We start from the raw sequence: 25,466 nt of genomic DNA, 5'->3' as shown, positions 1-25,466 counted from the left end.
AGCTAACATCTGTGCTCATCTTCCTCTACTTTGTATGTGGGACGCCTGCCACAGCATGGCTTGATGAGCGGTGTGTAGGTCTGCGCCCGGGATCCGAACCAGTGAACCCTGGGCTGCCGAAGGGGAGTGCACAAACTTAACTGCTATGCCCACTGGGCCGGCCCCGACACTGATTTTTTGAGATTTTACTTTTTACTTAAGCTAATGCATGTGTGGGGTTGGAGATTACCTGCCAATTAGTGTATGTGGGAAAGCAACAGTCTTTTTCCTCCTCACCCATAGTCCCATTTCCCACAGGAAACTTCTTTTAAATGTTTGTTTTAGTTTTTCTGGTCTAGATACCCATAACTCTTAGGTTTCTGTTCCTGTCTCTATTTTTCTTGATTTAACTTGAGATCAGTTGTGATTCTCTTTCATCTCCTCAAAAATGTATTTTGTTTGGCTCCCTTTTTCGATTCTTTCTCCGTTCTCTCAGGCCTTCGCTCTCTCTGATGAGCTCCAGTGAATCTAGTGAGGGATTTCCCAGACTTTGCCGTCGTTTCTAGGTGAGAACAGTTTGCATCTGTAGCACACGAGGCCAGGTCAGTGAAGAAGGTAAATAGCGTATGCCCTCCATGCCACTAGAACACTTTCAATAAAAACAAAAGTGAAAATCAGAAAAGAATCAGCAACTTTCACAATGGGACTCTCAACCTGAATTGCCTCCCACGTTATTCCCAACACTTCAGGAATGTACGTAATTTTCCTAACGTCAAGTCACTTCTCACTGTTAATGAGGACAGGGACACCAACTCCATTTAGATATCTTAACATTTACCTTTATTTTTTTTCTTTCTTCCCTCTAATAACATTTCATTCATTCGCTATCTGTTCATCCATTCATTTATTTAACTAACCATCCCAAGTGCTAGGGATAAGAAGGTAAATAAAACATTTCCTGTTTTCAAGGCATTTATCTAGAAAAGAAAAAACGCATAAACAAGTGTATCATGATGATGACAGTACAAGCTGCTGGGCATCTGCAAGCCAAGCCCTGTTAAGTTCTGTTTATCATCTTATTTAATTTTCACAGTGACCTGATGAATGTGGGTGACTATCGTTATCCTCACTTTCTAGATGAGGAAACTGAGTATTAAAGAGAAATTCAGTAACTTGCCCAAGGTTGCATAGTTAATATGGTAGAACCAGTGTCTACTTCCAGGACTTTCTGACTCCAAAGCTACCGTGATCTTGATTGCTGTTCTTGAACTCGTACAACTGACAAATGATGAGTGTCTGTAATTTTTAGTGACTCATACAAACCAGTAAGAAAAGGCAAAAATCCAATAGATTAATGGCTAAATGATATGCAAAGGAGCTTCAGTGTCTAACAAATGTGACATGATTATCAGCCTCGTTCACTAATGAGAGAAATGCAGCTTTAAACAACAGTGAGTGAGATATCATTTCACGTTCTCGGGTTGGCAGAACTGAAATCTCTGATGATTCTCGCTGTGGGTGATGATGTGGAGGAGTAGGAGCCTGTGTGTTCTGCATTTTGGCGCTATCTAATGAAGTCAATGCATATGTGTATGTGCTTTGATTGGTCAGGACACGCTGGGCTGTGCTATAGCATAAAACAAACCCCCAACCCTCTGTGGCTTTACACACCAAAGGCTTATTATATCGCTCACGACACAATGGAATGTGGGTTGAGTGGCCTTCCGTCATCTTGTAATGATGTCGAGTGAAACATGGTGGCCTCCAAAGTTGCCACTAAAGGGAAAGATGACTAAAGAACCCAGTGGTTTGAAAGGTCGGGCTTGGAAGTAGCTCACATCACTTCATCCATGGTCCACGGCTGGAACTCGGTCGTATGGCCTCCAGGTGCCCGCTGGGGAGACTGAGAAATGTGGTCTTCCTGTGCGCCCGAGAAGAAACAGTGTTGGCAGACACTTGGCATTGTCCCTGCCTTGTACTTTGGCTTCGCATCCCACTGAGAGGAACTCACACACGTGCCCGAGAAGAAGTGTACGGGATTGGCCTTCAAAGTATCATTGGTCATGAATTTTTAAAAGCAGATAGTGGTTTGTCATGAAATGGAGTTCTGTATTTAAAAATGGGTGGGAGCTACATGTATCAATCTGGATGAATTTCAGAAACCTGTTGAAGGAGAAGAGCAATTTGGTAGAGTGATATGTCCAAGATGATGTTATTTGTATGAGATTTTAGATCGTGCAGACAATGCTGTTTATTGCTTATGGATACATATGTAGTATTAGTAGAAAACCTATCATGAGGGGCTGGCCCGGTGGTGTAGTGGTTGGGTTTGCTTGCTCTGCTTCAGCGGCCCAGGGTTTGCAGGTTTGGATCCCGGGTGCAGACCCAGCACTATTCATCAGGCCACAGCTTATTCACAAATTATAAAACATCCTCTGAGTTTTTCTAAGCTAGTTTTTACTAGTGGCATCCCACATAACATGGACGAAGATTGGCATAGATGTTAGCTCAGCGACAGTCCTCCTCAAGCGAAAAGAGGAAGACTGGCAGCAGATGTTTGCTCAGGGCCAATCTTCCTCACCAAAAAATAAAATAAAAAACCTTTTCATGAAAAAACACCAAATTCTGGGTGGCAGTTCCCTCAAGGGAGGAAAAGGGGGAGTGGAATGTGAGAGGGGTGCGGGGAGCCTCCACTTACCTGTAATGTGGTCTAATGTTTTGTGTCTGCACATACTGCATAATGTTGGGCTTGATAAAATTGGGTGGTGGGTACACTGATATTTATTACATTAAACTCTATACTTTTCTAAATGTGTAAAGTGTTTAATGACAAAAGCAAATAAAATTTAAGACCTGGAAAATGATTTCTAAACTATCTTTTAGACATAAGTAGCTGAAGTAAATACTTCATTTTGTAACTCTGAGTAGGTGTTTTTCTTTACATTCACTCATTTTAAGAAATAGTTTCCCATTTTATTTGCCTTTGCTATTATAGAGTCCTTAAAATCGTACTTTGCTACTAAAATTATCTAGTAGAATGGACTTGGAGCACTGCAGTTTTCTAATGGCAAGTAATTGTACTGTGTGACTTCATATAGCTATGGAAATTTTACAATTTTTTAATTTTTTAAATAAATTTTGTATTGTTTCAGGCTGACAGCTTATTCACAAATGATAAAACGTTCTCCGAGTTTTCTAAGCTAGTTTTTGCTATAACGGATCTTTTTAGAATGATTAAGGTTGAACAATACATTTTCCAGGCAGGGGCACAAAGAGGAATGGTGACCAGTGAGGAGTGAGTTCTGGTAACGGAGTTAGGACCTGCACCCTGCTTTGGGCTGTGCACCGTCTTGGCAAATGACTTGGCTAAGTCATCCTGTTACAACAGCGAAATGGGTGGTGTTCAGGACTAGGCTGGTGACTTGTGAGTTCTTTTCTTTAATTAATATTTGTTAATGCCAGGTCAGAACATCTTGAAGAAAGTGTTAAAAGATAAATCGTGATCATATCAGTTCAAGTTTTAACGTAGAGACCGCAAGTTAGATGTCTTGGCATCTTTGGGGAACTGTGTACAGTGTAGATATATTGTTATTGGGAGTTTGTCATACAGGAAGTGAGTGTTCAGCTATGAGAAGAAAATCTATCTTCTTTTTTCTTGCAGACAAGCAATCATCTCCTTGGACCAAAACCATTTCCGCTGGACAGATTATTAGCAATATTATATAGTATCGTGGACAGCAGAGTTGCTGCGACAGCAAATATCTTTTCCCAGGTAAACTTAATGCTGGGTGATTATATATCACCTTTGTCTTTGTGGCATTCCTCAGACAGTATGGTTCCTAGAGTTCCAGGCGTTTAGATTTTTGGTCAGCACATATTACTATTTTAACTATTATAATAAAAATGTTCTTGGTAAGGAATTGAAATTCCAGGTATAGAATCTTCGAGAGTCACTGAATTTGAATATATTTACAGCTATAATTTCATGACAAAAACAACCTGATGTTTCTGGATTATTTTTTGTTTTTCAATAAAGGAATTTTTAAATTAAATCAGTTATTTCACAGGTTAAATTAAAAAGTGGCTTCATGATTGAATTGATGAATTACAATAGTGAAATATAATTTAATGAAAAAATTTTTTTTAAATTATTTGTAAGAAAGTAATCTATAACATCCTTTTTCCTTGTATGTATACTTTGCAGGTTTAAATACTTTGGTGTGTATACTTTGATTTTTTAAAAAGCATACCCTCTATTTTCCAGAATGATTAAGTTCTCAAAATTTTCACTAGATGGCAGCAGTAGCATAAAAATAGGAAACATGACTTTTCCTTAATAAAGTAGTTAAGGTTCTTTTTTTTAGTTGACATTTTAAGAAAAACCTATTTATTAAAAATGTAGTCACAGTAGGTTTCTTAAATGGTCCATAAAAACAATACTCAGCACATGGTATGAAGGGATAGAAGAAAAAGCAAATAATGTCACTAGTATTTCTTGAAAAGCAAAGTCACCACAGATGTTGCAATGAGCGTTTTGTTTTATGTGTATGTTTTTAGGTTGAGAAATATTTAAGTGATAGCATTTTCATTTTAATTCACTGCAAATGAATTTGGTCCCTGAATGGATGACTTTGTAATCTAATGTGTGGTGGTAACTTAACTCTTCATTTAAAGAAGTCTTTGAGAACCAAACTAGCTGTGCTCTCAGTGTTCTCAACGTTGAAGTTAGATGATTTGTATAAAGTCAGCATTTATAGAAAATTGTACCTATTCATTGTGTTCTGGAAGAAAGCTGGTCTAGTCACTCGTTAGGTTATATAAATAACTGGCTGGATGGATAGGTAGATTGGTAGCCTTAATGCTGATAATTTTAAAAATCTAATTCAGTTTTAATTTGTAGTACGGGGGTGTTTTTTCCATATATATATTTTTTAAATGTATTGTCCTGAAATTAAAGTAGTTTTTAATCGAACTATATGTTTTGTTAATAGCTGTCTCCGTATAATGCATGTGCTTTCTGTTTTGCTTTTGCTGTGGCAGTAACTGTGAAGTAGACAGCAGGTGTTAGGGTCTCTCTTGGAAGGAAGGAGCCTCAGAGAGGTTAAGTGACTTTCTCGTGTGACACGAGTGAGTCTGGAGAGTAAAGCCTGGGGCAGTGAAGCAGACGGTGCTTCTGCACAGAGCACACAGCGTTTGCGTCACACGTGATTGGACTTCTCAGGTGCCCCGGAGTTACTTTTGTGGGCGACAACACAAAGGGTCATAGATGTCTTTTTTTTCTTTGAGAGGGCTTCTGATTTATTCTGGGAGATAAAACATATACATGGACGTAATATGGTGAGGCTGTAAAGGAACGCCAGAGAGTGCTGCTGGGAAGTGTAGAGCAGAGGCGACCTCTGGGTGGGCAGGAGGAGAGGAGGCGTCACAGGGGACGTGGAAAGTGGGCCGGGCTGTGGAGAAAGAGTGGGAGTCTTTTCCTTTGAATATTTCTGATTTACATAGCACGCATTTCCCTTATACAAAAGTGAGAAAATGGGTAAATAAAAAAGGGAAAATAATAGGTCAAATTAGCTGAGATCTTATTTCCAGTGGACAGAATTTAGTTAGGTTAGAGATTTAGGAAGGGATGATAATATGACCAAAGGTCTGGGACCAGGAGAAAGCAAGATACAGTTGTGAACTGTCACCCCGGCTTAGTTGAAAGTTGAGGTTAGGGTGCAGTGGCGGCAGTCGTTGGAGTTGTGATGTGGTGGGAGTACTGCCACCACCACCCCTGACACCTTGCTCTTGGTTCCTACGTCTCCTGGCTTACGTTGGTGGAGCATTCCCCAGCAGGGAGTCTGGGTTTATAGGAATAGACCAAGAACAACGAGAGGCTGCTGATTTAGGGATCTACCAGCTGCTCTGATGATAGATGAACGAACAGTGACACCAGTCTTTATGCCTTCAACAATATCTATAATGTGATTAAGAAACAATTTGGCCCAAAATGTAGCCTCTTTTCTTTCTTTTTTTTTTTTTTGGTGAGGAAGATTGGCCCAAGCTAACCTCCATTGCCAATCTTCCTCTTTCTTTCTTTCTATTTTTGCTTGAGGAAGATTGTCCCTGAGCTAACATCTGTTCCAGTCTTCCTCTGTTTTGTGTGTGGGATGCCGCCACAGCATGGCTTGATGAGCAGTGTGGAGGTCCACGCCCAGGATCCAAACCCACAAACCCTGGGCTGCCAAAGTGGAGCACATGAACTCAACCACTACACCATGGGCTGGCCCCTCTTTATTTCTTAATGAAGTTAAATTCTTGTCAACCTTAACAACCTCAGTCTTTTTATTTATCTCTTCTCATGAGCAATAATCAAAATGATAAATTTTGTATATTTAAAACATTGCTGTAAATGAATTTATGTTCATTTGATGTGAAATCATTGATTCCCATTTGGGATACAAAGGATGGGGGGTACAAAGGGAGATGCATCCAGCCCTAAAGAATGGATCTTTCTGTTTGCTAGGTCAGTAAAGTATCCAAGAAAATCAGTAATGTATATACAATGTTTAAGAACAAAATGTGGCAGAAATCGCACCTGAAAGAACGATGTTTCTCCCACGTGCCTTGTATGTTTTTTCTTCCCATTACCTCCCAGTGACTTTTTCTATTTTTCCCCTTTTCTTCATCCATCGAAACTATACTCTTACCAATAGGAATGACAATTTGTATTTAACCTGTGCACACTCAGTTTTTTAAGTGCAAAACAAAAATATGACCTTTGTATTGAAAGTGCTAATTTGATATGAACACTAGATGGCAGTATCGTTGCATTCCAGCTTTAAAATGAACTAGGAAAACAGCTTTTCCTTGTTAGTGTTGTCTTTGGTATTTAGAGAAAGCTGTTTGTTAGTTTAACACGTTGGTTTATTTGAATACAAATAAAATTGCCTGAAGATACGTAATGATATGTGTGTGAGTGTGCACGCCTGTGTACACTTTCATGAAAATGTAAATAAAATTGGTGAGGAATTGTGTTGCATAAGTATTTTCCACCTGGAACGAAATTGCTTTTTATTGGTTGTAATATGTCCATGTGAGATGATAATGTATTATTTTTCTATTCATTTAGTCTACATGCAACTGTTTTAGGATTTATTTTATAGTAATGTGTTATTTTTATAGCTTGATTTACCAGTTACCTAATTCTCTGTAATTTTTCACATATAAATCGATCTAATGTGGTATATACATTCAGAATTCTCTTGAAGCAAAAGTTTATTTCCATCACATTCATTTAAGTCTATTTAAATCTGTTCTATAGTAAAGTTGTAAAAATAGTAGCTTAAGGGGACCGGCCCCATGGCCAAGTGGTTAAGTTCGCATGCTCAGCTTTGGTGGACCCATGCGCTGCTCATCAAGCCATACTGTGGCGTCTTCTCACGTAGAAGAACTAGAATGACCTACAACTAGGATATACAACTATGTACTGGAGCTTTGGGGAGGAAAAGAAAAAAAGAAGAAGAAGATTGGCAACAGAGCTTAGCTTAGGGCCAATCTTCCTCAGCAAAAAGCAAAAAGAAAAAATTAGTAGCTTAAGGAATCTTTAAAGTTATTAAAATTCCAATTGAGACTAATAAATTCATAATAGTATGAGTAATAGTAATATATTGTATTTGGTATTCTCCTGAATTTTGTTATTCTTTATTAAATTTTAGATAAAATTCTTATTAACTTTTTAGTCTCATAAAAAATTAAAAAGAATAATAACACCTTTAACATTTTACATTAGGTTATGCTTAGATTTATTGAACTGAAATATGGCTTTTAAGTTTTTCTTAGATTTTTAAGATAATTTTATCCTTATCCAATTTTAGTATAACTTTGCAGTCACAATCATGGGTCATTTAAAAAATTTCATTGAAACAAAATAAATGTGACCTGAACTTTATGAATGACTAAGCAGTAATTCTGGTGTTTTCATTCTCTTCTCCTCTCAGCATGGAGAGAATGAATAAACTAAACCATTGATATGCAAGAAATGGTAAAGTTCATAGATATTATCTTCAAAATTTAATCAGTTATGCTTTTGAACACCATTTATCTTTAAAAGAAATACTGTTGAATTGTCTTTTGTTCAGAAGTCTATTAAAACCAGCTTATCCTTTTTCATTTCATCTTTTTTTTGTCTTGAAGAAAATGCCAATCTGTCTACAGAGCCTTGAACGATCTCGTCGTTGGTGTTTCTCTGTCTTCTCCTTGTCCTTGCCCGTCCCCTCCATCCTCTCCTAGTTGTGGGAAGGCAGTAGGAGTCCAGTTGTTTAAGATTGTCAGCTGTGTCACCCACTTTAAAATGTTAAGCCATGTTGCTTTAACTTTTCCCAGAGGACAAAATTGCTGAAGAGATTATTTCTAAAATTATTGGGACAGGTTTCTAAAGTGACTTTTGAAAGGAAAATTATCTTTAAAAATTAATATTCAGTTACACATATGCATTTATATCACCTATTATCATTGATCTTATAAGTTAGCATTTTGAAAAATTATTTTTGAAGATAGTTCACTGTAATTCTAAATTTAGAAGGTTTAAAATAATATAGTTATTTTCTTAGTAATTATAAGAAACAATGTACTCAGAATTAATATCAAGAAAGAGCTAAAAGATAAGGAGCATAGTTCTTTTAAAAAATAGTTCTATGTGCCATATTGACGAGTTGCATTTTTTCAGTAATTAATACCTAATTTCTGAATGGTTTCATATTTAGTTGTGCATAATTTAATAAGAAAACAATTTAAATTAGAATGTCCTTGTAAATTTATTTTCATTTATAAGCGTATAAATAAAGAGCATTTGGGAGTAAAGAGTAACATACAAATATATTTTTTCAAAAATAGCCATTTTCATTTCTGTTTTCTCAGCTTTTGAGCACATGATGATACTATATACTGGAATATATTCGGACTTAGATTTGTTCTCATGAATCAGCTTGGTCTTTTTCCACAAGAGTTGCATTAACTAGTAGCGTTTAGGTAACCTTAGCTTTCTACTCATTTAGTTGTTGGTTTATGAGCTATACAGGATATGTTTAAACTAATCATTTGTATATTTTCCAAATGAATTTATCATCGGTCAGAAAGCAGAATAATTTAGTTATTTTATCTGAGAGTTTTTTGAAGCAGATGCTTTGTCTCTAATTTATCATTGCTGCAGGAAGATATTTTTGCTCAGCTGTCAGGGCAGCTAACATTTTGTTCAACCAACAACAGAGTTTTGGCATTTTTCTTCAACTAGAGGTAGATGTATAGAAAATTTATATAATTTTCAGTTTTCTAATGTGAAGAAGGGATTTTATTCATATTAACAAATGCTTAAGAATAAAAGTATTTGAATCTAATTCAAGCTTCCAATTCAAAGTCAGTATTGATTGGAATTAAATTTTTCTTTCTTTGCTTAAAATTTCATTTAACAGATATTTATTTGGGGCCTGCTGTGTTCTAGGCACTGTGTCGGATAAAGAGAATGCAGAAGTCGAGCAAATGCAGTTGCTGCCCTCAGACCTTATGGCCAGTCTGTGGCTTCCACTGCCCGTCACCTGTGCTTGGGGCGGGTGCCAGATTCGAGCTGGTCCTGGAGTGGAGTTAATGGTGCATGTGTGTGTTTTTACTGGGAGGACAGACATGCTGAAGGCACCACTACCAAGTATTTACTACTTATATACTTAAATGTGGAAACTAATACTTAAAGTGACTATGTAAAAACAGGGTTTTTCACTTCAGTAGTCCCTGATATTTGGTAATGTAGGTATTTAAGTGTCTTCTTCCAGGCAAAATAACAAAGCTGTTTGTTGGGTGCTTCCTCCTGACATGCCTTGAACTTAGCGCTGTGGAGCGTGATTGTTTGATACCTATGTCATGACTAAATTTAGTTTAGTTATGGACATTTTAGTAAATTTAATAACCTGATTAAATTTCGTTATGACATTGATATGGAACAGTCTCAGTTAAGACTTGGAACTTGTTAAGTTGTGGACAAATAAATAGTGTATTCTGCGTGGCCTATTGTAAACTAAGTGACTTTTCTTAAAAATGTTGCATGACTGTATTTCAAATACTTTATGATTAAAAGTTATTGTGTCATTCTTCTATATATACTATTTTAAACTACTTTTATGGATTTCTAACCAAAGCACTTTAACCAAATATAATAATTTTATAGACTTATAAAACCTCTTTACCTTAAAAAATTAGTTTGCATATTGCATAATATTGTGGTTGTTTGATTTATATTTCTTAAAAACAGTAATTTTATTGAATGCTAGTCACAACCTCAGAAATCATAGTTGGTGGAGTACTGTCCAATGCAAATATGGATTAGGGGAGAATTTGAACCTTTTAAACCTAAAGTATAACTTCCTAAAATAAGATATTTATATTAAGTGATTCGGGTATGAGGATTATTTATATAGATATTGAAGCTGGTGAACGAAAAGGGACAGTTTTCCTAAAAACAAATTCCCTGAGTACTAGAGTGTTAGAAAATGTGAAAAGCTCCTTTGTAGCTTCTCTCTGCTTCATTTGACTTGTGCCCGCGTTCCGGTGTCTCTGTGACATACAACTGGCGTACTTGGTGCTGGTAAGGTAAATTATGTAAATCACAGAAGACATCTTGAATGCTAACATTTTCTAATAACCTTAATTTTTTTTTAAACCACAACTGAGACAGTGAGGCATTCCGTCCCAAAGATGGTAAAGGAGCCTTACTTGCTGCCTGCTCTCTGATGAATAGGTTGGCAGGGTGCTGTGTGACCCGGGCGGGCCCTGCCCTCTCCGGGGAGAGTCTTAGTGCCATGCCGCTCGGTGCCCGCTGGTGCCGTAAATTAGGTTCTCAGCTCTTCTGCTGCCCTGGGGGGAGGCGTATGACTGTTCTGCCATCAGACTGCCCTGCAGCGCGTGCCTCGTTCAGGAGATTTTTTAAAAACTGTTTTAGGATGCTTCACATTTGAAAAGAGTGAAGCTGATCTGTGGTTTTCACCACCTGCGCTGTTGTTCCAGGGAATACTGTTACTAATCATGGCCGAGGAGAATAAAAAGCGTGGTATATGTCACTCTCTTGCCCAGGGGTGAAAGGTTGTCTTCCTTGTTTCCATTTGTAAAAGAATGTTGTTCACCCCTCCTCTTCTCCTCTCTTCCCTACATCTGGTTTTAAATTTCTTCGGTGTAACCACTTTGCCTTTGTGGACGTATCAGCCCAGCAGTAGGCATTTTTACTGAACTCTGGAAAAATGGAACCATTGCTCAAGGATGATGTGTAAAATACTGCCTAAGGGATAAAAAAACTGCATAAATTATGCTTTCAAGTTTTGAGTAAAAGAATACGTTGCCGCCTTATTTTTGTAGACAATATTTTATAACTACCTTTCTCAGAGCCTAGCCTTGCTTCTAATAAATATACCAAATATATACCCTTCATTTACATTTTTGGGGGAAATATATTCAACAGCAATAAATTTGATTTGATTTGGCACGTTTTGTGCTGAAAGCACACAAATAAAGTTTGTATGGATCTGTGCTTGCACATGCCCGGTGAAGAAAATCTGTGCTGTTAATAGAGTGACTGTGTGGTAAATGCAGACCTTAGGTGGACCTGTGGGACTAGGCTGCCTTAACGAGAACAGGAGTTTTAAGAAGAACAGGTTAGGAAGTAAATGATTAGGAAAAGTTTACAGTATGGAAATGTGTGCTACCCTTTAAAATACTCTATGCAAAGATGGTTAAAAGCAATGTTGATGAGGGGCCGGCCCCGTGACGCAGCGGTTAAGTTCGCACGTTCTGCTTCAGTGGCCCGGGGTTCACTGATTTGGATCCCGGGTGCGGACATGGCACCACTTGGCACGCCATGCTGTGGTAGGCGTCCCACATATAAAGTAGAGGAAGATGGGCACGGATGTTAGCTCAGGGCCAGTCTTCCTCAGCAAAAAGAGGAGGATTGGCAGTAGTTAGCTCAGGGCTAATCTTCCTCCAAAAAAAAAAAAAAGAAGAAGTGTTGATGCTTAAGGGGGTTTCCAATGAGAGATTGTCTTTATCAGCCAACAACTAATTGGAGTCCTTTGGAGGAGATTGGCCTCACCTGCCTGTACGTAGACATTTCATTAGCTGGTGTGACAGAAAAGTCCTGTCCTTTCCCCTGGATGAGAACTTAGCGTCTTCAGTCCCAAGTTGCCTCTAGAACCTCACTGCCCCCTCACCTTGGGCACTCTGAATGGTGGGAGAGAGTTGAATTCTTAATAGGAAGTAATCATGCGTCCAGAGTTAGGAATAAGAAAGGGAACAGGTTTACCCAGAACTGTCTTATCTACTCCCCTGGCTTCAAATGCTATGCATACATCGATGACTTTTGAATTCTGTATTTTTGCCCTTATCCTCCAGCTCTGGGCACAGATTGCCAGCTGATCAGTCATACCTGAATGTGCCGTCTCCATCACGCACTGATATATCCAAAACCAAGCTATTTCCTAAACCTTTTCCTGTGCTATTTCTGCCTTACCTGGATTTCAGAACTCATCATTCATTCATTCATCCTTTACTAAGCACATACTTCGTGGCATGCGCAGTGTTAGGTGCTAGGAAAACAAAGACAGATAATAGACAGTTTCTAGTTTTTAGTTACATGGAGAAATATTCTCTGAACCCTCTCTTTTGTTTTTATTCCATTTAGTTGGTCAACAAGTCCAGTCTGTTTTTCTCTCTAAATACGAGAGTCTCTTGAACTTATTCCTTTCTTCCCACCCCTGCTGCCACTGTTGTCAGTCCATAGCTTTGTTATTTCTTAGACCATTGCCCAGCATCCTAAGTGGCCTTCCTTTACCACTTCTGAGTTCACCCTCCATGCCGTCGTCAGCATAAATCTTAAAAAATAAACATGGTCTTATTTTCCTGCTTACACTTGTTTAGTGAGTTACATCGTTTGCAGAACCAAGTCTGCATTGCATTCCGTAGCATTTCTTAAAAGGCCCCTCACAGACCAGCTCCATTTTCTGTCCCTTCCTTCGTTCACCCTGGACCCCGTTGATGAGAAGCTGTTTCCTCCCTGGAAGCACTCCGGTTTTTCCTGTGGTACTGTTTCCTGTGCTGTCCCCCTACCACTGCTGAGCTCTCTTTTATACCTCGTGGCCCACCGCCCTCAAATGCCATTTCTCAGTAAACCCAGCTTTTTGCCTCCCTCCCTAATTAGTCATTTCCTTCTCTAAAATCAGGGAATTGCATTTATATGTACCACTGGCATAGCAGTCATGTTGTGCCATTATCATTTTATTATATGTTTGTCTCCCCCGCTGCCTTGAATACCTTGAGGGCATAGACCTTGTCTTCGTTTTTGTCTCTCTTGCACAGTGCCTTGAATGTGGGGTTCACCCAATGAGTGAATGACTCCCCATTCTCCCAGGTGTGCAGTTAAGGTCTTCCTGGATACAAAAAACGCGCAGTCATTTGTCTGCTAAAAAGTTCGAGATATTAGAGACGCTTAGTTCCTCTGTGTATAAACACTTGCCACTTTTTGTTTATCTGAGAATAGTTGAAGACTAGCAATCCACTACCTGCCCTTTTTTTGGAAATATAAATTCATGGCGATGATTTTAAGATGCACACCTTTGACAGCGTTTGCCTCTCTCTTCCATTGCTGCGTGCATCACCACTACCTTGTGTCTGTAGAAATGATGGTTGAAGTCTCTTGGTCAGTGCCACATGCTCGTGAATTATCACGTCGCCTGAAATCAGATCAAATGTGGGGCTTGTTGGGTTGTGTGGCCCTCATACACCGACGTATCACACGTTAAGTTCTTTATTTAAATAATTTAATATGTTTCAGGTTGTAAAGCTCTTGCAGGACAAGCAGCATAGGGTGTTTCACAAATCAATTGACATATATACCAACCTATGAAAGTATAAAAATAATGAGCGTGTTAAAAATTAATTACAGTTGTAAATTGATTTCCTTTTGTTGGCAGAAAGAACCTAGTTTATTAGCCTAGGAACAGGTTCACACTGTTTTAACATCAAGCACTTCCAGCTGAAGCTTGTTAGTGACTGCCTCTCAGATTAAGAAAAAAAAATCCTCCCTGTGGTACATGAGCTCCCATTGTTAGGACATAAGTGATCCGCTCATCCCCTACGTGGATGAGAACAAAGACCCTAACAGTACACAGAGCAAAGATTAACTAAGCAAATAGTGTATGGCCCCACTAAAGAGGTAAATTTTAAAAGGTTCTATGTATGTATAAGTAGGTTTGCATTTTTTATTTTTCTTTGTGAATGCCTCAGTGATGACACAGGAGCTAATCAGAGGGAAAAAAATATATACTTTGGCTTTTGAATTAGGTAGTTTGATTATTTTAAGCTAAAGTAAAATAAAATCCTTTAATTAGTGTCAATATGCTGCTAATACATGAAAGCTAGGGAAATATTGTTCTCTTTGATAGCAAGATGCTTTAGATTTTTAGCAGTTCTGTTTATTTTTAAACCAAGGACTAAAACCAGAATTATTATTTTGAAGAAAAGGATCAATGGAAACGTATGAGTAAAAATTAAAGTGGCTGACTTTTAGTACAGCTTTTTTAAAAAAACAACTTTATTGTGTATTTCCTAGCACAGAATCTAAATCCTCACTTTGAAAAAGAAAATTCGTCCCCTAGACTACTTTTTTATTCAATTGAATTTCATTTGTTTGAATTTGAACTTGACACAAGAGATAAGAAAAGCAGCTGTAGAAAACAGTATATACTTCCAAAAAATCTGAAAATTATTGGCAAAAAAATATGTCTTCATAAGTAATAGAAACCAAGAAGGGGAGTAATAATTTCCCCACAGAAATTTAAATTTACTTACTTAAAATATTTCTTTTCTGAAAATGATTTCAATATTTTAGGAAAGATCTTTTCATTACCTTTGCTTTTTAAAATTGTATTGTTTACCCTAACTTTTAATTTATTATATATTTTGTGTGATTTATGGTCGTGAATTTTTTTGTAAATGATCTTTAATCCACAAATGTGTAAGAAATTTTACTTTGAGATACCATTTTCAATGTTGTCTAATAATTTCAGATTTTAAGAAATCGTGCTTTTCCCCCCACCTTAAGTTATCTTTTCAAAAACCTTAAAAATAGTGATTTTATGTCTAATATAATATGCAGTCTGATTTATAAAAAGCTAACATGTCATTAGGTTAATAAATTCCACGTTAAGTTTACTTTGGTGGCGTCACACCGCTCACACCTGGTCCTTTTGTTCGCGGGATTCTTGACGGTTCCTTCTCCAGGCTGTTACCCTGTGGCCCTGGGGCAGGCCGTTTGCCTGTTGAGATAACTTCTTGATTCTTTTTGCTGCAGTCGCATTGAAGTGTTTCTCTCTGTTCTTTCTGCAGTGCCTCCGCTGCTGGGTTTCTGACCTCCAGCGTCCTCACGGTGCCCCTTGCAGTGCGGAATGCTTTCTGAGTTGTCGTCGTACTTTCCTTCCCACTGCCTTCTTGGAGCTTCCCTTGGTCTGTCTCAGTCCAGTGATCTCTTCTCTGTATTCTGCAGCCCCCTTTTGGGGTAGTGTAAGCAATGTGGGCTTTGGATTCAGATGGGGTTCAAATCCAGTGTTGCTCTTACCACTCTTAGCTCAGTGACCTTGAAGATTTCCTAAGCTCTCTGAAGTTGTTTCCTTATCTGGAAAATAAGGGTTATTTGTGGAACCTAACTCGTGGCTGGGTCGTTGTGAGGACTGAAGAAACTGAAGTGCCTAGTACAGTGGTAGTTACAGATCTGTCAATGTCTAGATCTCGTCTATAGAGCCTGGACTCAATAACAAGCTCCAGTTCCTATACCACTAATTACCCGTGGTCACTGATGTTAACTAGATCCCAAAGCTCTTTTTTCCCCTGTCAGGTTTTGTCCCCATGCTCTACTAGATCCTGTGGGAAGGCGTGCATACCGGGTTACATGTGTGTCCTCCTCAGGAATTTTGAAGCGCAGTAGAAGAGATAAAAGCACCGACTGGGCTCCTTATTGCAGCAGTGATAGTCTTGGCAAACCACCTTCTCCTATTCGTCAGTATCCAAAAATGAGGCATCATTTTGGCTAAACATTTTTAAAATGTTAAATATTCTTAAGATTGTCTTTAATTTAAAATTTGTTGTTACAACTCTAAAATGTTTCTAGTCGATCTCTAGCATGGTACATTTGCTGTGCTCTTTTTCGTTTGGACTTTTGTATTAAATAATTGGGAACATCTGCTAAAGTGCCCCAACGTAGTAGTTTGTGTGGGGTGACTGCCGGGGCTCTGATAATGCCCGTCATCCTTTATGATGTGGGTTTTCTCGTGCGTAAAGTGAGGCATTGATCTCCAAGTTTTCCAGTCCTGGTGGGCTAGCTCAGAATTTTATTTTGTAGTAATTTTTACATGGAAACATGTCAGCTTTTAATAAGTTGGAAGTGCAGTTGGTTTTTATAGCCCCCACACAAAACAAAACTTTCACTGTTTTTAAACCTAGAAGTAAGAGGTGGAATTTGGGAACGTGGAGAGCCCTCGGGTTGGGATTTATGTGATAGCAGTTTTGCTGTAATCCTCCTGTGCGCTGGAGGGGGTCATAAGTTGTACTGGCCACAGGTGTGGAGCAACTTTGTGAGCCCTCGATGGGCTCGCAGCGTGAAATCAGCAGCTGCAAATCCTCGCAGCTGAACCACAAGCCACAACTAATTATCTGGCTTTCAGCAGGAAAATCCACAATCTATAAACTTTTTAAAACCTGTATAGCCTCACTTCAGTGGCCTATCAATATTGAAATAATTAACATTCTCAAATTTACCCACTTTGAACAGTGTTTTATCAGGTAATTTCTTTAAAATCCCTGTAATAAGGGTAGAAAAAGTATTTTCATTTCTACGAGTAGACTTAAGTACCTGCTCTATAGGTCCTTAAGTATTTTGAGGGACAATTTATTCTGGCAGTTTATAAGTTCTTTCTCAAAGCCCTCTATATTTTGTGTATTTCGTCAGTCTGTTTATTTTTTAATTAAACCTTTTTTTGAGGTAATTATAGATTCACGTGCAGTTGTGAGAAGTAATAAGGACTCTTTCTTCCTGTGTACCCTTTACCCAGTTTCCAGTTGCAAAACTAGTACCGTATCACAACCAGGAGATCGACATTGATGCACTCCATTGATCTTAATCAAATTTCCCACTTTCACATGTATTCATTTTTGTGTATGTCTGTGCATATTTGGTTATGTGAAATTTTATCTAGTGTAGATTTATTTATTCACCACCAAAGTCAAGATACAGACCAGCTCCATTATCACAAGGACCCCTCCTCTTATAACCACACCCAGCTCCCTCCCACCCACTCCCCCAGCCCCTGGCAACCACTAGTCTCCACCTCTAACATTTTGGCGTTCTAAGGATTTGTATAAACAGAATTATGCAGTATGTAACTTTGAGATTGGCTTTTTTCACTCAGCATAGTTAATTCCTTGGAGATTCATCCAAATTGTTGCATGTGTCAATAGTTCATTCTTTTTTATTGCTGAGTAGTATTCCGTAATATGGATGTGCCACAGTTTGTTTAACCATTCACTGACTGAAGGACATCTGGGCTCTTTCCCTTTTTTGGCTGTTACAGATAAAGCTACTGCGAAGATTCATGTACAGGTTTTGGTGTGAACAGGCCGTTCTCTGGGGTGAATGTCCAGTGGTGCAGTTGCTGGGCAATGTGGTAATTGCAGGTTTAGTTTTATAAGTGGTGTCGATGTTTTACTCTTCCAGTGAAGTATGGTAACCTTGCTTCCACTTTTTGAATACCATTGTCTTGAGGATCAAATGGTGTTAGTTTTTAATCAAATATGGTTTAGAAAACTCATGAGGAGATAGTCTATTTTATTCATTTTTCCACTCTTTCTGTTGTTCTTTCTCCCTTTTTGATGCTCAAGGTTCCTTCTTCTATCATTTCCTTTTTCTCTGAAGAACTTCTTCAGCCATGCTTTAAAGGTGTGCTTTAAAGGACAAATTCTTTAGTTTTTCCTCATTGGAGAATGTCTTTACTTCTACTTCATTCATGAGGATAGATTTGTCAGATGTAGGATTCACAATGGCCAGGTTTTTGGGCAGGACTCTTGTTCCGTTCAGGGGAGAAATAAGCCCACCTGGGTAGCTTTCTGTTCTGGCCTGGGGACTAGGGCACGCTGGGCCTGGTCACCTCGTGCTGTTGGGTGGGGAGTCAGAAGACCCCTTCCCTGCGTCTGCGTTGTTGCTCTCGTCCTGGGCCCCTAAGCAGTGGACCTTGCTCTTTGCACCTTTCAGAGTCCTTTTTTGGTTGTCTTTTATGTTATTTCCAGGGTTTATAGTGGTCCTTAACATGGAAGAACAGTAAGTATGAATCTATGCCATCTTGACCGGACCAAAAGTATTATTTTTTTAAAAGATATTTTCTTCTTTCTAACCCTTCTGTCTAGGCTCTTTGTTAGTATTTGTTTACGAAATGTGTTCCAGGGTCATTCAAAGCTCAATTGCATGAGAAGCCTTCTGTAAACTAGACAGCGCTAAAAAATATTTCAGAATATATTTTATCGTTATTATTGAGAGCTTTTTCCTGACAAAGTTTAAACCCTTTTAAGACATTAATTTTACTGGCTGCAAAATATTTCAATTTATTCTTCTTTGCTGAAACTAGAACCTTACTCTAAATCACTTCCTGCATTTAGAGCCTTAATAACCGGAATGACTCTTGTGTGGCTCTTTTCTTTGAGTGATACATTTGTCACTGAAGACTCCGGGGCTGCGGTGGGTGGGAGAGACTCTGGTCCCACCTCTACATATGCATGCGCATGCAAACACACAAAACTGAGATCCCACCGTGAGTCGTCCTGAGTGCCTTCACTGTCTAGAGACTTCTGCCATGTTCCCATTGACCATGTCAAGTTCTTTAGATATTAATGCCAGCCTGGAGATACGACTTCATCATATTGTCATGAACATTTAAAGTTGGGCAAGGAAGTAAGTCAGTATTTTCTGTGATCCTGTTCATCTTTGAATGAACAGTACCTAGAGCAAGTCCTCAAGAGTTTTATGGATATGTAGTTGGAAATAAAAATTAGATCATTTTAAGGATCTGATAATGAAGGGGGAGGTGGATATTCTTGTACTGATGCATGTAAGAAATAATTTTCCAAAAGTTTCATATATTTTTTCCGGAAGTCTTCATTTAGGTATAAATTAATACATTTGAGGTTCAAAATGTTGGCCCTATAAATTAATCTTTGTACTTGATTCTTTTCAATTTTGCTCTATCAGTATTTTGATAAACTGGTAAAGTACTTTTAAATTTTGGGTCATTTGTACACTGCTTTATGTGGTGTTCCCCTAAACTATGTATTTGTAAGTTGTTTCTGTTCATATGGTAAAATCAAGGAATGAAAGACCTCAAATCAGTGTTTTTTAATGTGAAAAATCACATCCTAATTTAATTATTTCATTTTGGTTTAGATTTTTTTTGTGTATTAGCTTTTGCTGAATCAGCACCCCTACCCCCACCCTGCCCAAATCATCTTATTTGTATTTTGGAGATGCCTTTGGACTGCTGCATCTTGAAGTGATACTGTATCCTTTGTACAATTTGAATGATTGAATTTGTCCGTGGAATCCTGGTAGAGCTGAAAGCGACTTCAAGGCACTATCTGGTCCAACTGATTGCCTTTGGAAATTTGTCATAACTAATATAGTAAAAGTAATAAAACTGTAAGGTAGCTGAAAATATTCTTGAAATTCTAACTTAACTAGATTAAAGACAGATTTTGTTTCCCTGTGGGAAAATGGAAGAAGAGTAATTTAGAACAATTTGGGTTAAAGAATTGAATTAAATATTTCAGAGTGTTTGAATCACAGGAAAGTAGAAGTTACAAGAAATATTATAAGGAAATGCTAGTGGCAAAGTAAAAGGTGATTAATGTTTTCCTCTGTGTTAAAAGAAAAATACTGAAGAAACCTGCCTTTAATAATAAAGGGAGATTAATGTGCGAGTTTCAAATGACTATTATCAACTTACTTTCACAAATGAATTCCTTATGGAAAAATAGAAAGGATTGAAGTTACTGAATGTATTTTGCCAGAGGAGACCATATTAACTCTTTTCTGTATATCCTCCCATTTGTTACAATTTCAGGCCTACTTTCTCGTTGTGATTCCTACCTGTTTCCAAACTGGGAAGGATAATGCGTTTGTCTTGACTTTAAACAATGCCCTTCCCCAAAGACCCCGTGGTTCCTTGGCTGCCCGTCCTCTTCTGTGTCTCAACCCTTCACAGTAAAGGTCTCGAGTAGCTCGTCTTGTAAGAGGTTTGAGCTCAGGGCCTGCATTTTGTCATAATTAAGTGAGCCTTTCTCTCAATCTCTTTTTAAATGTTTTGTCTGTGTTAATATACCTTCATTTTTCTTTTTAGTTAGTATTTTATGTATCTTCTTCTATCCTTTGACCTTCCCATATTCTTCTGTTTTAAATATATCTCTTCTAAACAGTATAAAGTTGGATTTATTTTTTTCAGTCAGTCAATCTTTGTCTTTTATTTGCAGCGTTTAGTTTCCTTTTAATATAATTACTAATGTTATTTTGTTTATATCTTGTTTTATACCTTCTATTTAGCTTATCTGTTTTTGTTTCTTTTTCTTATTTTCTTTTGGATCAACTATTTTTATAATTCAGTTTTCCCTCTCTACTAGTTTAGAAGTACATACTCTTGTTTCTATTCTTTTAGTTGTTACTTTAAAAATTATAATGTTCATACTTATCAGAGTCGAAATTTAATGAATACTTTTACTTTTCTCTCAGACATCACAGGATCTTAGAGCATTCTAACTTCATTTTCTCCACTCCTGGTTTATATGTTACTGGTATTGTGCACTTTAATCCTATTTTTGAGCCTGTAATACATTATTGTTATCATCCATATGGGAAAATTCACTTAGATTTACTGGCATGTTTGCTACTTTCTTCATTCCTCATTCCTCCTTGCGTTTCAGACCTCCTAACTGCGATCCCTCTACCTTCCCCTGGAGAAACATTTTAGGAATTCCCTTCAGCGTGTGGGGATCTTTGGGGATCAAACCTTTGGTTGTTCTTAATTTGGAAATGTGTTTGTTTCATTCTCAATCTTAAAAGATTGTTTTTTTCTGCGTGTATAGTTCTGAGTTAACAGTTGTTTTCTTCAATATATTGAAGCTATCTTTCCACAATTTTGTGGCTTTCATTGTTAATCATAAGACAGCTGTCGGTCCAGTTGCCACTCCTTTGAAGGTAATCTGTGTTTTCTCCCCCAGCTACTGTGAATAACTTTTCTTCATCTTCATTGTTCTGCACTTTCACTAAGATGTTTGTAGGTGTGGATATTTTTTGATTTTTCCTTCTTTGGATTTGTTTGGCTCTTCAATTCTGTGGGTTGGTATTTTTCATCTCCTCTAATGAATTTTCGTCTGTTATCTCTTCAGATATTGCTTCTCCTCCATTTTGTTCATCTCTATTTTCCTTCTAGATCTTTGATTAGAAGTATGTTGGAGCTTCTCACTTCCTCTTCTCTAGTTTTTAACCTCTTTCATATGTTCCCTCTTTTTATCTCTTTAGTCTTCATTCTGGATAATTTCTTCAAAACTATCCTCGCATTCCTTAATTTTTCTCTACATCTGGGTCCAACCTGCCATATAATTTTTAATTTGTTATATTTTTCATATAGTTATTTTTAGTCTTCAGATAGTTTTAAGTTTTGTATTTTCTAAACAAATTAAGCTTGGTACTTTATTCAGAAAGCTATAGGAAATTCAACAGTGTTTTCAAATATAATAATAATGAGTTTTAAGTAAATTAATAGGCTATTAGAAATCTCATTAAATTTGAAATTGGAAAATAGTGCTAATAGGTAGTAATAATATAAATAATATCTCATTACTGAATACTATGTCCTAGGCACTGTGCTGAATATTTCACAGATGACCTCATTTATTATGCACATCACTATTTCACACATTTTTAACAGCTAACTTAATTTTAACCATTTTTTTCATTTAACTTATAAACTAGGTAAATGGGAACTCAACTTTTGTAAAAATGTTGAATAATTTGACTTTTTTAATGTTTTCATTAACTTTACTCACATGTGCTTATAAAATGTTGTAAGAAACGCATTTTACTAGCTTATGAAATCATTTTCTCCTTGAGTCAATTTTACTCTTCCTTCTGTCATCGTTGGATGAGAGATAAATACAACAGAAATAATTTCAGTTAGAAAATACCAAGATCTGTGCCAGGTGTAGGGTACTCTGGGTTCTTTGACTTTATTTATATCACTTCGATTCCCCTTCCTATCATTTCCTTATCCTCCTCACATTTCCAGTTAAAATGTGGAGAACTCTTATGGGATTGAAATGGGTTTAATTTAATCACCTATTTGACCTTTTCATTTTGATCCTGTTAATTCAAAATTAGTCAAGGAAACAAGGTCTTTCACTTTTCATCTACCAGTACCTGTTTTAAAACTGAAACTAAAAATAGAAGTTAAAGGCAATGATTAAAAATATTCTTTTTGCATCTTTTTTGTAATATGTACCAGTTTTGATTTTTGTGAATAGTGTTATAGTATTTGAGGGTAAACTCTAGGAAAGGAAGGAGCGTACCTTTTGTAATTTTATGGAATGGGGGATGCCCACTACATATGCCAAATTGGTTGATCCATAGAAGGTAGGCAATAAATAGTTGTCTAATGAATTAACAAATGTTATATTCAGTAGGTCATAAAATAGAGTTACTACTCATTTTTAGCTTGCTTTGAGAGGAGATATATGATTAGTTTCTAGTAAAAGTCTAGATGTTACTTACTTCATATGGACAGTAGTGGGGCCCTTTGATACCTTAAATGAAATCTTGTTTCTGGAGTATGGCATAAGAAACTGAGAAAGTAATAAAACAGAAGTACTTCTATTGGTGAAGTCAGTGAATCTAGCGAAAGTTTTAAAACTTATGGCGGTATACAGAAGCATTTAATTCTGTACTGCATATTGAAAGAAGCTTTCATCTGTTCACTTCATTGACTGTCTGATGGTTCGTTCTTAGAGTAATCGTAGAATGTGCCTTAAGTTTGGTTCTTTTCTCATGTCCACTCTAATAAAGGCTTTCTAAGGTATAAATGGAAATTTGTTGACAAACAGTAAAGTTGCCTTCTAGGGATTTTTATCCCCGCAGAAAATCTATGTCTAGTGACTGAATTTCCATATAGGTAGCAAGCGTTGCCAGCCCTGGTGGTCTAGTGGTTAAGATTTGTGCTATCACCGCTGTGGCCTGGGGTCATTTCCCAGTCAGGGAACCGCACCACTCATCTGTCAGTTGTCATACTGTGGCCACTGTGTGTTGCTGTGATGGTGAAAGCTGTTCAACCAATATTTCAAATACCAGCAGGGTCACCCACGCTGGAGAGATTTCAGCAGAGTTTCCAGACTAGGCAAAGTAGGAAGAAGGACCTGACCACCCACTTGCAAAAAAGAGTGTCCGTCCTTTGGAATAGCAGCACAGCATTGTCTGATACAGCACCGAAAGGGTGAGAGGAGGGCGCAGAAAGGCTGGACAGGGTTGCATGGCACTAACGACAACAAAGCAAGTGTTACCAATTCATTAATTTTGGCTGTTTTTTATACCTTTCCTATCACCTATAATCCTTTGTATAATTATTTGAATAAAGGACTTGATTTCCCTTCAGAGTCTGTGTTCTTCAGACTGAATCAAACACACCATTGTCACATCTAGAACATCTCTAGTTTGCAGGTACTAAAAACAAGTTTAAAATTTTCGTGTTGCTGTTTGGAAAGTTGAAGTGAGCGGCAGCTCAGTGGGACGAGGGGCAGCACTGGAGAGGTGGCTGGCACACCTGGAGAGGTGGCTGGCACACCTGGAGAGGCAGGACTCTAGAGCAGTGGCTTGCGTGGGCAACTGGGGTTCAGCAACTGGCCCTTAGCTTTTAAGATTTTTTGTAGGTTTTTGGTTTTGTAGGTTTTCCTGGAGGTAATCAATATCTCAGGGATATGGTTAGAATTAATGATACCAGTCAAATCTCAAGAGACAAATGTTTAAGCCAGAATGCCAGTTTATTGATAAATATTGTTAAGCAGAGTAAATGTTGAAAAATTATTAGGCAGATAGGACATTTGAGTTTGCTGATCAGCTCAATCAACTCAAAATTAAAAGTTTGATTTCTGAAATTGGAATAAATTTATGCCTAACAAAATAAGTATAATTTATTGAGCAGTTGCCCTTTGCCAGGCATTGAAATAGGACCTTGACTTATGCTTATTTTTAGTTATCTCATAAATACTTAGAACATACCTGCATGGTTGATGTATTATTATTTTGATTTTTGGTTTTGAAAATTGAGGCTCAGATTGTTTATGTGACTAATCTGAATTCCGTTGCTAGTAAGTGGCAGAAGGTAGGTCTTCCTGACTTTGCATGTTCTTTCTCCTAAACTGCCTTCTCTCTTCTGAAATCAGAAGATTAAGCATGGAAACAGAATGGGGTCGGTGTGGGAGCGGGAAGGAGATAATAGGATGATCTTAATACCTTGAGTGACAGCTGGACAACTCCGCGTCTATGGTGAGCACATACTTGTAGCACGTACCAGATTTCCAAGTTAATGGCCAGGGAGCCCTTAGTCTTGCTGCTGGAAGCACGCTGCTGGGTCTCTTCTCTTGAACATTCTCTTTTGTACGCATCATCGCCATTCTTTTAACACATTCTTTTTTCAGGCAAGAGTATAATACAACTTATTAGATATTAGCTCTCTTAGCTGTGATCGCAGTATAATCATGCATTTCAGAAGTTTTGGAGTTGAGATTAGGAGACCTAATGCCTAGTCAAGTCATGACCATCCAGCCATTATCTTTTTGGGAAAGTCACTGAACATCTCATTTTCCACATTGGTTAAATTAATCATCTGAATGCAGGAGTTGGCAAGCTTTTTCAAAGGGCCACATAGTAAATATTTTAGGCTTTGCAGGACAAGAGGCACAATGGAGGATATTATACAGGTACTTGTATGAGCAAGAGAGAAAACTGTCTCACTCAACCGTGTATGCCTGGCATGGGTCACGCTATTTTGTGGGCTTGTTTTGTGCTCAGTTGCCATCAGCTGGAGACATTCAGGGGAGAAGGAGGGAAGGGCCCTAGCAGGCAGGACAGACAGGGTGGCCACTGTGGTCGGTGTCACTCTTCATCAGAGTGACATTCAGGTTCCTGTGCCCTCTTCTCTCCCAGAGAACCCAGCCGTCTCAACAAATTTCAAAGGATTGCAGTGTACAGACCACATCCTGTGATTCCCCCCGCCCCCCAAAGGAAACAAAACAAAAAATACTAGAAAAACTCCATGAGTGGGGAATTAAAGAAGAATTCTGAAATAGCTTGGGGGCCAAAGAAGAAATCAAAATGGAAATTAGTACTAAATTACAGTGTA

At 37.8% G+C, this 25,466-nt stretch overlaps 1 protein-coding gene across 17 annotated transcripts in view; it reads left to right on the top strand.

The window, feature by feature from the left end:
- ORC5 (origin recognition complex subunit 5) overlaps positions 1-25,466 on the top strand; it is a 125,908-nt gene that overhangs the window by 42,286 nt on the left and 58,156 nt on the right. For 9 of the 17 annotated variants that reach the window (XR_011539393.1, XR_011539392.1, XR_011539394.1 and 6 more), the window contains exon 12: positions 3,641-3,751. Coding sequence is in view for 12 of the 17 variants with exons in the window: in XM_008526787.2 (XP_008525009.1) it covers positions 3,641-3,751 (111 nt within the window). In the remaining 5 variants the exon portion in view is untranslated. Of the gene's footprint in view, positions 1-3,640; positions 3,752-15,375; positions 15,493-25,466 lie in introns of all 17 variants that reach the window. The other 8 variants (XR_011539390.1, XR_011539391.1, XM_008526783.2 and 5 more) reach the window with 1 other exon arrangement.

The sequence above is a fragment of the Equus przewalskii genome, chromosome 4 (genome assembly GCF_037783145.1).
Source record: "Equus przewalskii isolate Varuska chromosome 4, EquPr2, whole genome shotgun sequence".
In the NCBI taxonomy this organism is placed as follows: domain Eukaryota; kingdom Metazoa; phylum Chordata; class Mammalia; order Perissodactyla; family Equidae; genus Equus; species Equus przewalskii.
Note: the sequence above shows the minus strand (reverse complement) of the source record. Positions and strands in the feature narration are given on the sequence as shown.